Source organism: Nilaparvata lugens, chromosome 3 (assembly GCF_014356525.2).
Source record: "Nilaparvata lugens isolate BPH chromosome 3, ASM1435652v1, whole genome shotgun sequence".
NCBI lineage: Eukaryota > Metazoa > Arthropoda > Insecta > Hemiptera > Delphacidae > Nilaparvata > Nilaparvata lugens.
The window spans coordinates 1,968,619-1,986,493 of NC_052506.1; the positions used below are offsets into that span (position 1 = coordinate 1,968,619).

The window sequence follows — 17,875 nt, forward strand, 5'->3', positions numbered from 1 at the left end:
CTCCCTCTGATATCTTCTCCCCAAAACAGTCTCGAATCGTCTAGACGACCCCAAATTATCTTCGAGAAGGGTTATTGGGGTGGAAGGTGTTGCGCGGGGGGGGGGGCGTTTAAAGGACCCAACAGAATTTGCCCTTTTGAGTTACCAACAAGCTGACAACAAACGAGAACGAAAATCACAAAATTACGGAACTAACTGTCGTGTTCTTCTCTCACTACTTCTTCTTTTTCTTCTTCTTCTTCTTCTTCTTCTTCTTCTTCTTTTTCTTCTTCTTCTTCTCTTCTTCTTCTTCTTTTTCTCATTCTCGTTCTTCTTCTTCTCCACATCCAATTTTTGTGCTTCTTTTTAAAAATATAAATAAATAAATAAAAATTTTCTCCTTCACTTTTATCTCCTCCTCCTTTTTCGCCTCCTTCTTCTCCTACTCCTTCTCCTCCTGTTTTTGTCTCCTCCTGACTTCCTCCCCTTCTCCTCTTTTCCCCTATTACTCTTCTCCTCCTACTCTCCAGCTCTCTTCTCACTCCTTCTCTCCCCTCTTCTTCTTCAACTCATCTACTCTCCTTTTACTTTTCCTGCTTTTCTTCTTCTCCTTCCACTCTTCTTCTTCTTTTGCCCCTTGCTCCCAATCTTCTTCTTCCCCTACCCCTACTCTTCTACTTTTTCTTATTTTTCGGTCTTCTCCTTCAACTCCTTCTCTCCCTAGCCTCCTTTTCCTCATTATACTATTCTCCATTTCATTCTCCTGGTCTTCTCCATATCCTTCCACTCCTCTCCATCTTCCCCTCCTAATCTCCTCCATCTTCTTCTACTCTTCAACTTCTTCTTCTTCAGCAACTTCTTCCACTATCATTTCTCTTCCTCTAGTCCATTTCTCCTTCTCCTTCTCCTGCTATTCTACTTTATATCCTCCTCTTCTTTTTGAAATTCTCCTCGTGCTCTTCTTCTACATCTCCTACTCCTTTTCAATCTCATCTTCTTCTTCTTCTCATTCTCGTTCTTCTTCTTTTTCTCATTCTCGTTCTTCTTCTTCTTCTTCTTCTTTTTCTCATTCTCGTTCTTCTTCTTCTCCTCATTCTCGTTCTTCTTCTTTTTCTTCTTCTTCTTCTCATTCTCGTTCTTCTTCTTCTTTTTCTTCTTCTTCTTCTTCTTCTTCTTCTTCTCATTCTCGTTCTTCTTCTTCTTCTTCTTCTTCTTCTTCTTCTCTTCTTCTTCTTCTTCTTCTTCTTCTTCTTCTTCTTCTTCATCTTCTTCTTCTTCTTCTTCTTCATCTTCTTCTTCTTCTTCTTCTTCTTCTTCTTCTTCTTCTTCTTCTTCTTCTTCTTCTCTTCTTCTTCTTCTTCTTCTTCAACTTCGTCTTTGACGGCGTGGCGTCACATTGTCGTCTAAAAGGGGGAGCTAGCCAGCCAGAGCTATTTTCGGGGAAAGATAATAATATATATAGAAGAATGAGTGTGGAAGAGAGTGAGAGAGAGAGAGAATGAGTTGGAGAAAGTAAGGAGACAGTTTACGAGAATTGTTTGGGGGGTTGTAGAGTGAGTGAGTAGATGATAAGTGAGGGAATAATGGAAGGACACAAAAGTAAATTGTAAACTTGAGAGAGTAATGTTCGTTGGTAAAAGAAGAGGGTAGAAACAGAGGGGTAGAAGGAGAGGATAAAAGGAGAAGGAGAAGGAAAAAGGGCATGGATAAAGGAGGTTGTTAAATGAGTGAGAAGAAGGAAATGAAAGAGGGAGTGGTAGAAGGAGAGAGTAGAAGAAGATAGTAGAAAGAGAGGTTTCGAAAAAAGAGAGAAAAAGAGGTTCAATAGTGCGACACTGCATGGGTTTCCGAAATAATGAAGATGGCGCCAATGTTCTTCTCCTTCTTCTACTGCTTCTCCTTCTCCTTTCCATGCATTTTCTTCTTTTTCTTGTTCTCTATCTTTCATCCTTGTCATTGTTCTTCCATCACCCCCTAACAGCTCACTTAGTCACGTGACCTGATAACATAATCTATTAACACTTAAGTTTTTACTGTATCCTGGGCAACATAAGTTCTCTCAATCAATCAATTGATTTCAAAAACAAAAAAAACATGTTTTTGAACTTAGGGGACCTTGAAAAGTATAGAACACATGAAATTGGGATATCATTTTTTGGAAAGCAATACTTTCCTTGCCTATGGTAGTAGGTTAAGGGCGAGGAAAGTATAATACAAATTAACGAAGAGAAAATATAAATATTATATGATAATTTTGACTAATATCACAGAGAAAGCTTATGCTATCGTTTCTCTATGCTCATTTATGTATTTTTTTTGTTCTCGCTTGACTGTCCTATGCCCCCATTGAGATAGGTTTTACCCTTAATTTATTTGGACTATAATTTTCAAACAAATTTCAAATTCAAGAATGGAATAGTAAGGGCTAAAAGCCCTGATTAAAATAATAATGTTAGGATAAATAATAAGTTGGAACATGATACTAACAGGGGAAATGTGAATGCAGAATAGTATCTCACGTCACATGGACGGGAAGGGGCCTTTTGCAGGCGAAAATTATGCTTCTAGTCGAGGCGTTAGCCGAGACTAGAATTTTATTCGAGCACTGCAAAAGACATTCACGTCCAAGTAACGTACACTATTTTTTGTCATAATAATCTAAAGAAGAATAATTGAGAAATAGAAAACATAACCTGCTTGTGCAGAAGTTATTCTATAAACATAACCTAGTTTACAAACTCCGAATCAGGAATTTTGTGGAAGTTGACAAAACTGAAGTTGACAAAATTTTGTGGAACGACAAAACAAGAGCGCTGAAGATGGTTTTTTGTAGCAGTTTTGCTGTTCCTATTTCGGAACTAGGAAACATACTCGACTGTAAAGAAAACATATGGTTCCAGTAGAGTATGCTGTAATGATAATCATATGTTTATTTGTTCTGCAAACAGCTGCTTACCGGCTTGATATCATGCATGGGAAAACAGCTGAGATTGAATGACTTTGACAAAAAAATATAATAGTAAGACAGAGGAGTAGATGCAGAGGGAGAGGAATGAAGAAGAAGAAGAAGGAGAAGAAGAAGAAGAAAAGGTGGGAAGGATCTAAAAAAAGGATCTCTCCTTATCCTTTGAAAAAGTCACTAGACCGAATAATGATGATTTCCATTAAATTACAGCCAATTGTTTCAAGTCTCTCCTACATTCTCTCGTATACTAGGTTGTGTTATAAGCACTGAGTTAAAGTACGATTAAAAAAGACGCCATATTTTGTCGGCACATCTTTTGTTTTTAGGATCAATGGTCTTTTTTACATCCTCTTCTTCTTTCCTCTTCTCCACTACTTCTTGCTCACAATCTTTTTCCCTTTCTATTATCTCTTCTTCTCCCCCTTCTTCCTTCTCTTCTCCTTCATCTTTTTCTTCTTCTCACTTTTCTTCCTCTGCTCCTTCCTCCTCGTCTTCTCATCCTTCTTTTTCCTTCCCTGACCCTCCTCCTCTTCTTCTCCTTCCTTCACCTCCTCCCCCTTCATCACTTCTTCTCATTTCCTTTCCTATTATTATTCTTTATCAGCTTCTTCATCCTATTCCTCTCCTTCTCTCTTTCTCACCTCTTCTTCATCTCGTCCTTCCTCCTCCTATTCTGCCTCTTCTTTCTCTTTCTCCTCATCTTCTTCCTGCCCCGCATCTTTCTCTTCTTCCTTTTGTGCTCAGGTAATTCTTCATCTTCTTTTCCCTCTTCCTCTTCGTCTGCTTTTTCTCCTTTTCTTCTTCCTCTCACTCTTCTTCACTATCATCATCATCATCTTCTTCTTCTTCTTCTTCTTCTTCTTCTTCTCTTCTTCTTCTTCTTCTTCTTCCTCTTCTTCTCCTTCTTCTTCTTCTTCTTCTTCTTCTTCTTCTTCTTCTTCTTCTTCTTCTTCTTCTTCTTCTTCTTCTCTTGTTCCTCTTCTTCTTCTTCTGTCTCCTGTCTTCTTCTCAACACCTCTTCCTTTCATCGGTTTTTTATCTTTCTTTATCTCTGTCATTGGTATGTGTGTCTGGAAATCGGCTCCATTGTCTTTGTACGAAGCCTATTGTTTCACATTGATGTTAACTACTATCTTTTGAGGACAGTATAATAATGGTGATGAATTCCTTATACATCCGATCAGCCAGTGATGTAGGTAGGCTACATCCGTTGTGTTTCTATGATTCTATCCATTCCTTAGAACTGTTTACTAGTTTTACCAGCTAGTATATCAGAAGCAGCTATCAAATTTATCACCAGATTCTGTATCAGATTCGTTATAGGTACCTTAAGAAAATTGATTGATCAAAAAACAAAAGAAAAACATCTACAGATTAATCAGTTTTCAATACAGTTCACAATCATTCATCAATAAAAAAATGTGGAACATGTAGCAGATTTGTTATCAATCTCATCAATAATCATTCATCAATAAAATGGAATATGGAACATGTCTGTTACCAATGTCGTCAAGAATCAAGATTCATTCATCAATGGAGAAAGAAGAAATACGTAGCAGATTTGTTATCAATATTCCGTATCATCAGAGACAAACAAACTTACGCTTATCCTTTCTCTATGCTATCATTCATCATTCAAAAGAAATATGATATTTTCTTCCTTAGTCAACAAAGATAGTATAGTGTATTGAGAGGCAACTAAACCTTATAACAAGCAAGTCTTCCACTAACAAGAATCGAGTTAACTTATCCCAGCAAATTGGATAGAGAATAAATCAAAATGTAGACAAGATGATTGAGAGGAAGAGATAAAATCAGGCGGCAAAGATAAATCAATAAAAAATTTAAGTGGAATAAGAAGAGATTGTTTGTTATGTTGGAGCTACAGAATATCAGTTTTATGATATGTCACATTTCATGATAATATGTCACATCTTGATGGCTTTTTCCAGACTGATAGATAAGGACAGTCAATGTATTTGTATTTCCTTGAATTGAGTAATTATATTTTTACTCAATTACTAATGTACTTTTGGAAGCGTGTCCCTATACAATGGAGGAATGTTGTGGTGCCTTCATACTTTGAGTTGATACAGATGCATACACTTTGCATAGAAAAAATGTTCATGACATGTTACATGCCACTTGAGCTCTGCTCAGATTTGTGGCTTCACGTAACAAATGACAACAATAATAATAATAATAATTTATTGATAAACCGAACACAATTCTCTAAAATGATAGTGTTTATATTTCACAGCTGGCTATACGTTATCTTATGAATTTCGGAGATGCGATATTTTGATTTTTCACATACTTACTTTTTTACTATCCACAGCTGTTTCAGCCAAGGATAAATTATCCTTTTAATGTTTTAATGAATTATCCTTTTATCCAGCGAGTTTTGTCAAGGATGAGACTTAGTGCAATCGAATCTTTATATCATAAACCTACTATGTTCCAAATTTCGTGAAAATCGTTAGAGCCGTTTTCGAGATCCATACATAAATAACCAGATATAAAAATAGCCAGATATAAAAATACAGAAATTGCTCGCTAAATTTTATTTATTGTACACTTACATAGTTAGAGCTTACAAAAATTTTAGAAATTTCTAAGACGTGTGTTGGGCCAAGGTTAAAATTTCTCTTCTTCAAGGTCGTGTTTAATATGATAGGATAATTGATTATTTTAAACGAGAATGAACAGTTAATATTACATCAATAAATCTTACCGTCTATAGGAGGCACTGACGACAAGACAGAGGATCGGCAACGTTGTTCTTCTATCTTTCTCCACTGCCATTATAACCCCACTATAGAAGCATCTATTCCCGGCTAAATGTTTGGCCTTGATATCCTCTTGGACTTCATTCTTGTGTGATAAGATTTTGAAATAATTTAGTGTAATTTTGAAATAATTTAGTGTTATTTCTGTGGTTTGCAGGTGTGCCAGTAGACGAAAAGAACCCGGACGATGGCTACCAGGATGACCAGGATGGAGATAGTGATGACGATGACGAAAACCCCCCGATTGGACCTCCTCCTGTACTCAAGTCAAAGAATAAGTCGTTCTCGGTGGTGGTAGGGGACAGTGTGATGCTGCCTTGTCATGTCGAGAATCCAGGTAACTATCGAAATGTCCAGTGTGCATGATACTTATTAAATGAAAAAGACTAAGAGATTGTCAAAAAACCACAGATTTATTGATACCTCAAGTTATCTCACTTTACAAGGAATTAGGGAGAAATTAAATATTTCGTTTAGAAATAATTGTTTGGTTTTGAACCCTGTGAAAACGAAAATTGTTCACTTTAGGATAAGAAGGAATGATAGCGATGGTGTGCGCGCTGGTGGGGGTGATGGTGGGGGTTGAAAATGTAGACTCAGCTAAGTTTCTTGGCTTGCTTGTGCAACATAATTTGGAATGGGAAGGCTACCTACAGAAATTACAGCAAAGACTCTGTCGTGCTATTTACGCCATTCGTACAGTTTTAACTATTACAAATTTAAAGACAGGGCTTTTATTATACCATGGATACTTCCTTTCTATTATAAAGGTGCGTACAGATATACGCGCCGCGAACATGAGCAATTCACTTTTAATCAGCTGATTATATCTGTATTTTTACAGAAACGGTAAGATACAGATATAAAAAGCTTGGCATCAGCTGATTTAAAGAGAATTGCTCATGTTCGCGGCGCTTAAATCTGTACGCACCTTTAGGTATGGCATATTTTTTGGAGGCTCATCCCTGGCGCATTAAACATTTTTAAAAACCAAAAAAGAGTGATTAGGAATTTAACTCACTCTGGGAGGAGAGACTCTTGCAGGCCCATATTTCGCTGACTCAACCTTTTAACCCTTCCAGCTTTATAATATATGGTTGACATTTTAATGTACATGAAAAGTTATAGTGAGATAATTCCTGACAATCATCCCATTTACAGGTTTCCTCAGCGTAACAACAATCTTTATTTGCCCAAGCACAGACTTAACGCCTATGAGAAGGGAGCCTTATATTCAGGCATAAAAATATATAACTCTTTGAAAAACGATTTGAAAACTGAGACTAATTTGAAAGTATTCAAAAATAAATTAGGTGATATACTATTAAAGAGTTGTCCCTATAGTGTTGAAGAGAGAATGAGGCCCTTGTCTGGTAGTTTGGACGTATAAGCTTTTAAGAAAATTATATTGGAAAATGTATTGAATAAAACCAATCTTGTATGTAAAAAATATATGTAATTGACAGGTGGCATGTTGTGTGAGTTTTAATGAAGCTCACATATATACAATTAAGCGCCATGAATAACAATAATAATAAATTTAAAATACTAAGAAATTGTCAAAAAACCACAGATTTATTGATAACTTAAGTTATCTGTGTCTTTTTGACAATTTCTTAGTCTTTTTCATTTAATATGATTAATTACCACAATATCAACTTCTCAACTACACAAAAAGTGCATGATAAGCCTACTTGGCAATTTGTTGATGCCATAGAGCAAAGAGGAATAATTCTTGAGTCGATTGACTAAAAGCATAGAGAAAAAGATAGCATAGGAGAATATCCCATGGTATAGGGCGTTTATGTTGCAAATTTCACTTTTAACTCAAGCTGAGAGTCCTAGTAGTTGTTTTTCATGAAGCTATGTAACGCTGGTAGTCTCTCATATAGCACTGTTCTTACAATCTCACCCCAAAAAAGAGTGATAATAGACAGTAGTCGACAGTAATCGGTTTGATTCAACAAAGAATCAGCTTGTAATTTGGAACATAACGACTTATACCATGGGATATCTACTTATGCTATATTTTCTCTATGATAAAAGCTAGCAATCGCCAAAGTTAGTAGACAGAATAAATTTTAAAATATTTCATAGGAAGTGTAGGCATCCTGTATTACAAACACGTATGCATACATACGTAGAAAAAATGAGACGTTTGAATGCAGACGTGAGCAGACATTAAATTTGGAGACAGACGTACGTCTGTAAGTGTTGCAAGGTTCCAACACCTAGAGAGAGATTTTTCCCCGTTGCTATGTGCCCTCGCTTTGGCACAATGTAGAATTAATAATCTATTAACATCTCAATTATGAAAATCCTTTATGAAATTATTTCAAAATATATTTTCTTGCTTAATAGAATAGGCCTATAATTGATTATTTCAAACAAGAATGCAGAGTTAATATTACATCAATAAACCTGTATCAGATACCAACTATAGTAGGCATTGACAAGACAAAGGATCGGCAACGTTGTTTTACTATCTTTCTCCACTGCCATTATAACGTAGACCTCACTATAGTCCTAAGATGGTTCTTATTCCATGCAACAAGGATCCAATACTGACAATTACAATGGTAGCAAACAAAATATAATTCCATCAGTTTTTATAAAATAGAATTATGGTACCCTTTAATTAATTTAATTAAATTTATTTTTTGAATTTATTTTTATAACCTGACGATGTTTGATCACCGAAACTAGTATAGTTACGTTACTAGTAATTGTATTCTTGTTTTTCAATATTTTATTAATTTTAAATCGTACTATAATTTATTCTATTTTATAAATACAAAAAAGTAGCCCAGAATTTATACATTTTAAAAAATATGGATCCATCAGTTTTGTTCCATTTTTCCCTACTTACTCATAAAAGAAGGATCTAATTAATACGAACAATTCCAACCACATAGGCCTACTAAACAAGTTTTACTCGTGAATTTTATTCATTTATTCATTATTATTTTCACAAGGAAGCACTGATTGGGAGAGAAAACTAAGGATACTCCTTGTACTATTTCTCTCCCAAATTTAGATTACATTTTAGTGATAATAATGTGTAATATTTGTCTTTTTTTTGTCTTGAAGCATCCAAATTTCAAAATCCACTTTGTGAAAATAATTAAGGATTGACAATTTTGTGAAGTGAACAACTACAAGACTTGACCTATTTCGGAATATATTTAACCCTTAGACCAGTTATAGAATAGACACGCTGGGAAGTCTAGCCTCTGAAGCCAACATCTACTGCCATATCACCCTATCGTGACGTCAGCATCGGATAGAAAACTTTTCTGCAGAGTTTGTTTATATTGTTTTCCAAAGCTGACTGTGTCTATTTCAGATGGAAGTAAATTATTATTCATGAAAATGGTAAACTCCTGCTGAAATAGAAAACAATGTATACAAACTCTACAGAAGTTTCCTATCCGATGCTGACGTCACGATTGGGCGATATGGCAGTAGATTTTGGCTTTATCGACTTTCAGTACGAATATACAATGGGCTGTGTCTATTCTATAACTGGTCTAAGGTTTAACCTTATCTGAATTTGGGAGAGGAATAGCACAAGGTCACCTTATTTTTTCTCTCCCTATCATTTCTATAATATAATTATTATTTAACGAAAATCCTAAATAAATGCTGCAAATCACCCCGAAGACTTCTGCTACTGCAGACATTGACAACAGGGTAAACAGCTAGATGGAAATTCGATGAGAACTACTATCCAAAAATTAGTTGCTTAGGATAGTAGTTCTCATCGAATTTCCATCTAGCTGTTAACCCTGTTGTCAATGTCTGCAGTAGCAGAAGTCTTCGGGGTGATTTGCAGCATTTATTTAGGATTTTCGTTAAATAATAATTATATATTAAATAGCATTTGAATAAATGCATTCTCTATTTAATTCCATCTGTAACTGGTTGGCCGCTATGGCTTCGTATAAATTGAGCGCTGCTATCCAGAGATTGTCAGTTTGGTGTAAGGGTAAGCATTCCTGACTGGCAATTGGGAGCTACCGGGTTCGATTCCCGGGCTGGCAACTAATTTTTGGATAGTAGTTCTCATCGAATTTTCATCTAGCTGTTAACCCTGTTGTCAATGTCTGCAGTAGCAGAGGTCTTCGGGGTGATTTGCAGCATTTATTTAGGATTTTCGGTTAAATAATAATTATATATTAATTAGCATTTGAATAAATGAATTCTCTATTTGATTCCATCTGTAATTCCTATAATGTACTCATTGTACGAATCAATGAAGAATTCATTGTTTTTTGTTGCAGTTTATGCAGTGATCATGTGGTGGTTGGGCTCGAGCATACTCTACACAGGTGACATTCCGACCAGTCAGGCCAAGGAGCGCTCCAACATCCAACTGCTATCCAACTTCTCGCTCTCCATCCACAACATCCAAGAGGCCGACATCGGTCAGTACCGCTGCGAGGTGATCAGCTCAAGGCATAAGATTCCTGTCAGCACTGTACACTACTTTGTCGGATCTACAAGTGAGTAAAACCCTTGAAATACTCTTAAAATACCCTAATATACCCTTGAAATAACCTAGAAATGACTATTCTAGGTTATTTCAAGGGTATTTTTCCATGGCTTACTTTAGATAAAGGCTGGAACGCACAACATGGCAACCTCGCAGTCAAGCTCAGCTTCAGGCCGAGCAAATTGAATTCACTTGGGTAGACTCCCGATTAACTACTAGCTTTATGCCCTTTATCAAATACCAATACTGAGAAATTCAATCCAATGATAGTAAAAATATATAATATCAACTGATAGACTAATTTCAACTTCAATTCTAGGAGTTTCAAATATAATGTCTAGAATTCTTCAATGTTGTTTTCCATCACGAACTGCTAATTATTAAATCACTTTTTGCTTTTGGAAAAAACCACTAGCAGTCAAATATTTTACAATAAATGAATTAATCACTCACTGGACAACGAGATCTTTCGACAGTTCCGCCATCTTCTTGGTTGTACTCATAGACAAGTAGAAGGATAGGATGGCAATTTTTAGTGTGCTGTTGGTGTCTATTGGATTAGTTGGTGCTGTTGGTGTCTATTGGATTAGTGTCTGTTGGTGCTGTTGGTGTCTATTGGTGTCTATTGGGTTTGTTGTGGCTGAGAAGGTCATCAAAGAGGATGTGGGATTTGAAGTTGGTTTGTTCATTTAATATTCATTGTCTATTGCTTTTAAATTGGGTGTATATTTCAAATTGCTCTATTGTGTCTAATTCTGGTCCTGGTCCACACAAACATAAATACTGATCTACAAATCATACACATAAAAAACAAAGGACCAGAATTAGACACAATTTGAAATATACACCCAATTTAAAAGCAATAGACAATGTATATTAAATGAACAAACCAACTTCAAATCCCACATCCTCATTGATTACCTTCTTAGCCACAACAAACCCAAATAGACACCAATAGACACAAACAGCACACTAAAAATTGCCATCCTATCCTTCTACTTGTCTATGAGTACAACCAAGAAGATGGCGGAACTGCCGAAAGATCTTGTTTTCCAGTGAGTGATTTATTAATTTATTGTAAAATATTTGAATGCTAGTCGTTTTTTTCCAAAAGCAAAAAGTGATTTAATAATGTCTAGCTTGGCAATATATTTCACTGTACTTACTTTCTGTGTCTGTATCCCCTACGAGCAATTTTAATGATCAAAAGTATTACATTAATAGATGAAAGTATTTAATAGTACCTTCTAAATGTAAAATAAAAATATGAAAGTCGAATATTGTCTTCTTTTTAAGAAACTTCTGAATTTGATGCATTCGCTTTTTGTGCATCTATAACTAACTATACACCGTAATGATAACCGATAGTTCAATAATATCTATCAAAGGGAATATATTCTACTACCATTTAGTTTTTGTTTGTATAATGATATCCATCAATTCATATTAAAACACATCATTAAGTACCCTACCCTTTATTATTCTTTTTTCTTTTAAAACAAGACTTGTTTCAACTTTTTTTTTATTTAGGAAAAATGGCTTTAGATGATTTGGAACTACTAGTCGTGTTTTGGAAGAAAAAAATAAACAGAGTACGGTATTGAAGATTTATATCATCTTTCAATAATTTCAAAGTAGCCTTATAAAGAGAAGTGATAATTAATATCAATAATGAATTAATATTTTTCACTTTTTGTGTAGTTGAGAAGTTGATATTGTGGTAATTATTCATATTGAATGAAAAAGACTAAGAAATTGTCAAAAAACCACTGATTTATTGATAATTAGAAAGACCGGTTTCGGTCATTACACCATTGTCAATCTCTGATAAACTATTGTTTATCAATATACTACTGATACTACTGTTTATCAGAGATTGACAATGGTGTAATAACCGAAACCGGTCTTTCTAATTATCAATAAATCAGTGGTTTTTGACAATTTCTTAGTCTTTTCATTCAATGAATCAATAGATTATTGAACGAATAAATTGCTGGAATAATGATAATTCATTCAACTTTGTTCATTAACTCATTGTATCTAGGCATAATAGTATACAACAAAATTCACAAAAGAATTGATATCCAATAGCAATAATAGTTCAATCTATCTTGACATATATCTGTGGGTTCATAATCACATTATTGACATAAGTACTTACTATCCCTACTAACAAATACAAATGATTTCACAGTATACAACTACTAACAAATACAAATGATTTCACAGTATACAATAGTACAAATGATTCTACAAAATACAATTTTCTAATGGTGTAATGAATCTATGCATATCAAATAAATATGGCGGCCTGAACCACACGTTGCCATATTGATCATGTTCCGGCCCTCTATCTATAGTAGGCTGTGGTATTTCCCCTAAAAAAATAATCCTCAACTACCAACAAAACGCATGAAAAATAGACAAAATCTGTTAAGCTCTCTATTTTTCAGGAGTTTTGTATGTAATGAAGGATTTTTTCAAGGTTGCGTTTGTCTATTATGAACTTATTCTACATTTTTCTATTGAAATTTAATTTTCTACAAGTTCTGTGAGAAAATATTTTGTGTTTATTGTACATCCAACATAGGGTAGTAAATCTGCTTCAAATTTTAAAGTAGCTAGTTTTTCGCGTATTTCGTCACATATTTCAAAAATTACTGTAGCTAACGGTCTGGAAACGGATTTATTCGATTTCTCAGTTCATTTTACATAAAGTACGCTGAATTTAACATCTAATTAACAGCCAACAATACCCGTAGGCTCGTTCCGCAGGGAACTGAAATTCAGACGAAATCTTTCGCCCTGTATAACTTGGTAACCAAGCATTGTCGGACCTATGTTAATAGTACTTTTTTCTTTTTTTGATGTGAGGAATCAACCCTGACTTATGGCACCCTTTTTTCAGAACACTCTGTATATATAGTATATTAAAATTTCTAATTAACATGAGTCCGAAAATGCTTACTTATCAAGTTATACAGAGTGAAAGATTTCGTCTGAATTTCAGTTCTCCTGCCCTACGAGTATTTGTTAGCTGTCAATTAAAATGTTAAATTCAGCGTACTTTATGTAGAATGAACTACATATTGATAATATTATTATCAATATTTCTCGGTGTTACTTTCCTGCCCTATTACCATAGGTAAGGACCGTATTACTTTCCAAAAAATTAAGGTACCCTGATTTCAAGTTTTCTATACGTCAAGGTCCCCTGAGTCCAAAAACATGATTTTTGGGTGTTAGTCTGTGTGTGTGTGTGGTGTGTGTGTGTTGTGTTGTGTGTGTGTGTGTGTGTGTGTGTGTGTGTGTGTGTGTTGTGTGTGTGGTGTGTGTGTGTGTGTGTGTGTGTATGTCTGTGAACACGATAACTGCATTCCTAATCAACCGATTGACTTAAAATTTTAAACTTAAGTCCTTATACCATGAGAATCCGACAATAAAATTCAATTCAAGATGGCGAAAAATGGCGGATAATTACTAAAAAACCATGTTTTTCACGGTTTTCTCGAAAACGGCTCTAACTATTTCTTTAAATTTATACCATGGATAATTCATAAGCCCTATCAACTTACATGAGTCTCATTTTTGGGAAAATTGCAGATTACGCCCCGTATATTCTTGAGAAAAATGACAGTTACTAAAAAACCATGTTTTTCATGATTTTCTAAAAACGGCTCCAACGTTTTTTTTCAAATTCATATACCCCTGTATACTTATTTATCAGCTCTATCAACTGGCATGAGCCTTTTTCTTGGAAAACTAATGGGGGTCCACCCCATCCTTGAGAAATGGACTTTGTAACCTCCTTCTCGTGCATGTAGGTAGAGTAGTTTATAAAAAGAACACAGTCATAGTCAAGATTTCATCAGTAGAACAGCTGTTTTGACGACTTTAAAAAAAAAAATCATCGAATTTCACAATTTACACAAAGGAAAAATACTCTAAAACAATTATATATGACACATATACAGTAGTCGATCGTAGTTTCAAATATGTTGCCGTCAATCGTCATTATGTTATTCCCCTAAATTATCTCGTTTAAGAATGAGGCTTTCAGTTCAATGAGCAAGGAAAGTTGTGTGAGTGTACCACACCAGATTTTTTCTCATGATATTTTTACAAGTAAGGGTTACTTGTGTATCATAGCCTACATGTCATGCTTTCAATGTGAATTCAAATATTCAATGCATTCACACAAAAGTATTACGATACAACAGTAGTGAAACCGTTCAACGGATAAAATAATAGCCTATTTAAAATAACTTCACTTGTACGGGCTACTTTAAAATTTAAATATCAAAATATTTCGAATGAAAAGGTAAACTTCGTGTTCTCATATTGCTTTTGTTAGTAGCCTATATTTATATTTAGGCTAGGAAGAGCCTTTTCATCAGGGACTACTCACAAACAAAAGTCACATGAATATTATCCAATAATATTATTTACTAGCCGTCAGGCTCGCTTCGCTCGCCATATCCGTCTAGGACCGCCGACTGGATCGTCCAAAAATGAGATCAGCGGGCTCGCTTCGGTCGCCTGCATTTTTAATTTGAGCATGCTTCATTCCATCAGAAAGTCAAAGTAATGAGAAAACGCAGAAAAGCTGAGAAAAACGTTGATTTTGGGCGTATCTTTGATGAAATATTGAAGTCACCTCATCACAAAGTTTTAAGACCCTAGCAACACCTCTGTACCAAATTTGAACATTATTCCTGTCTATTACTTGATTAAAGAACTGAGAAAACGCAAAAAACCTCTAATTTTGGGTGTATCTTTGGCGTTATTGCAAATTCCTCCTAACACAACATTATTACACCCTAGCTGAACTTCAGTACTGAATTTGAACATTTTCTGTTGATTTGTTCTCGATAAAGCTGAGAAAGCGTAAAAAAATGCTGGAAAAACGCAGATTTTGGGCGTATCTTTGACGTTATTGCAAATTCCTTCTAATACAACATTATTACACCCTAGCTGAGCTTCTGTACTGAATTTGAACATTTTCTGTTAATTTGTTCTCGATAAATCTGAGAAAACACTAAAAAAACGCAGATTTTGGGCGTATCTTTGGAAATTTTTCCAAATCCGTTCTTAGTGAGCCTCTAAAGGGCCAACTGAACATACCTACCAAATTTGAACGTATTTGGTCCGGTAGATTAGCGATTTAGTTCTGCGAGTGAGTGAGTCAGTGAGTGAGTTCCATTTCACTTTCATATATATATATAGATAAAAAAAGCTTCAGATTGGAGTATGTTAATAAATTAGAAATAATTATCACTTAATAAGTCAAAGTTTGTTTTTCGTTCGCAGTGAAACCGCACATTACACAATTGATGACGTCACAGCCGAAAAATATAGTACAGAAGGGATCTTCCATCACACTCACATGCACAGCATCTGGGTCTCCACCTCCAAAGATCACTTTCACAAAAAAGGTGAGCAAGAACTTGATTTTAATTTAAATTTATTCTTCTAGTTCTCAATTTGTAAGATAATATTTTGTGTTTCAAGATCAGCTTAATGGTAAAATTCCATATACCAATATAAACTGAAATAATAATTTTATGACTATTATATTTATGTGAGTGAGCAGCCTAGACTATGATAATTATAAGTACATCATATGAAACTAAGGTTTTCAAGGACTATAGATAGTCCTAACTAAATGCTAGTACTGTATCTACAATAATTTGTGATTTTGAAGAATATTAAAATTTATAAATTATGACATTTATTTTGTTATAATTTTTTTTGTTACAATGAAGCACTAATCGGGGGAGAAAAACTAAGGATACTCTTGTACTATCTCTCTCCCAAATTTAATTCACATGCCTAAATTATTGTAATATACCTGCTAACATCACGGCAAGATGTGCTCCTATTGTTATATTGAAATAATATTTATCTGTTTGAAACACAGATAGATTCAATTTAATTTTATTGTTCCATTCTAATATTGAAAGTATGTACAACTGTAATACGGTACTGTATTTTACAATAATTGAAAAATGATTCAATTTAGCTTCTTCTTATGTAAACTTTATATCAATATTGGGATAAATTTGTTTCAATTTATTATTTATTAGTGAGTGAGTTGGTGTTTTTATTATGGCTCAAAAATTTCAATGTTTATTCAATATTCTCTAAATTTTTGACTTGATACTATATACAGTGGATTGTTTTAGTTAATTTCCTATATTAACATTCTAAATTCAGAATCTTATGTGATTATTCTGGGATCAAAATGTATGTGTTCTAAAACTGCTGAAGAATTAGAACCTCTTTTGGACTAATATGCAATCAAAATTCGGGAATGGAATAAGATAAAATCAAAAAAATAAATATATAGTAGTTTAATCTATTAAAAGAAAAAATATATAAATAATGTCAACAACCATAATTAGAGCTACAACAAATACATAGAATTAAAAATATATCACCCAAACGATCAATAAATAAAGTTAAATAACCTGAACTTAAACTAATAGTAAGGGCTATGAGCATGTTTTTACGTTTCCAATCATTTTATGATTTAGTTGTTTTGTCATTGTTGTTAAATAAATAATTGAATATAAATTGATTGAAAAAAGTTAACGTTCCAACTCTGACATGTATTGATTTCAGAAGATTATTGAAATTGATAAATCATGTGTAATACACCTGCAATGATTTCTCAAAAATGTTGGTCTTTTTAGGTATTTTTATCTGAAATTATATTAAAATATTTTTTTCCCGGTTGCAGACAAGACATGGCTCGCAGGAGGATCCCCTAGACGGTCCAACTCTGACCCTTGAAAGTGTCACCAGGAAAAACTCAGGACTCTACCAGTGCAGAGCTGAAAACGAGCAGGGATTCGACACTCAGTCCATCGAAGTTCATGTACATTGTAAGTGATAGTTATTATTAAACGAAAATCCCAATTGAATGCTCTAAATCACCCTGAAGACTTCTGCTACTGCAAATATTGACAACAGGTTATACAGCTGGATGGAAATTCGATGAGCGCTACAATACAAAAAAAATCTGGTGTGGCGCACTCACACAACTTTCCTTGCCGTTATGAAAATTCATCAATTGACGCTAGTGTAACCGCGCATCTCAAGTCTACTATTCAAAGTTTGAGCCAGCTGGTGACAGGGCAATAACGCTGGAGACACACATGAGGTCTGCTATCTCTTCATAGTGAATGATTCAATAGAATCAACAGTTGCCAACAGTTTGCAATTGAAATAATAACATTTTCTCGAATTTCGAGCTTATTTTCAATTTTAAGTGAAAATGTTACAAAACATTAATTGTAGAGATTTTCATGCTTAATCTTTTCCACTTAGAATTTTTTGTTTAAATTGTATCTGAAGCCTGATACTGAGAATCCTAAATTAAACTTTGCGTAGATGGGGCGGAGCTCCTGGAATTTCTACAGATATGAGACTTGTGGCAGTTGATAGAGCTTATCAATGACTATTTTTGGTATAAATTTGATCAAAATCGTTGGAGCCGTTTTTGAGAAAATCGCGAAAAAGCCTGTTTTTGACAACATTTTCGCCATTTTAGCCGCCATCTTCAATTGAATTTGATCGAAATTGTTCGAAAGTGTCGGATCCTTATAGGGGAAGGACCTTAAGTTCCAAATTTCAAGTTATTCC

The 17,875-nt window shown here is 34.5% G+C and overlaps 1 protein-coding gene across 3 annotated transcripts in view; it reads left to right on the forward strand.

Annotated features, from left to right (window-relative positions):
- LOC111048683 (opioid-binding protein/cell adhesion molecule homolog) overlaps positions 1 to 17,875 on the forward strand; it is a 210,080-nt gene that overhangs the window by 160,844 nt on the left and 31,361 nt on the right. For all 3 annotated transcript variants that reach the window (XM_039422589.1, XM_039422591.1, XM_039422592.1), the window contains exons 2-5: positions 5,891 to 6,070; positions 10,017 to 10,238; positions 15,539 to 15,663; positions 16,971 to 17,115. In XM_039422589.1, the coding sequence (XP_039278523.1) occupies positions 5,891 to 6,070; positions 10,017 to 10,238; positions 15,539 to 15,663; positions 16,971 to 17,115 (672 nt within the window). The remainder of the gene's footprint in view (positions 1 to 5,890; positions 6,071 to 10,016; positions 10,239 to 15,538; positions 15,664 to 16,970; positions 17,116 to 17,875) is intronic.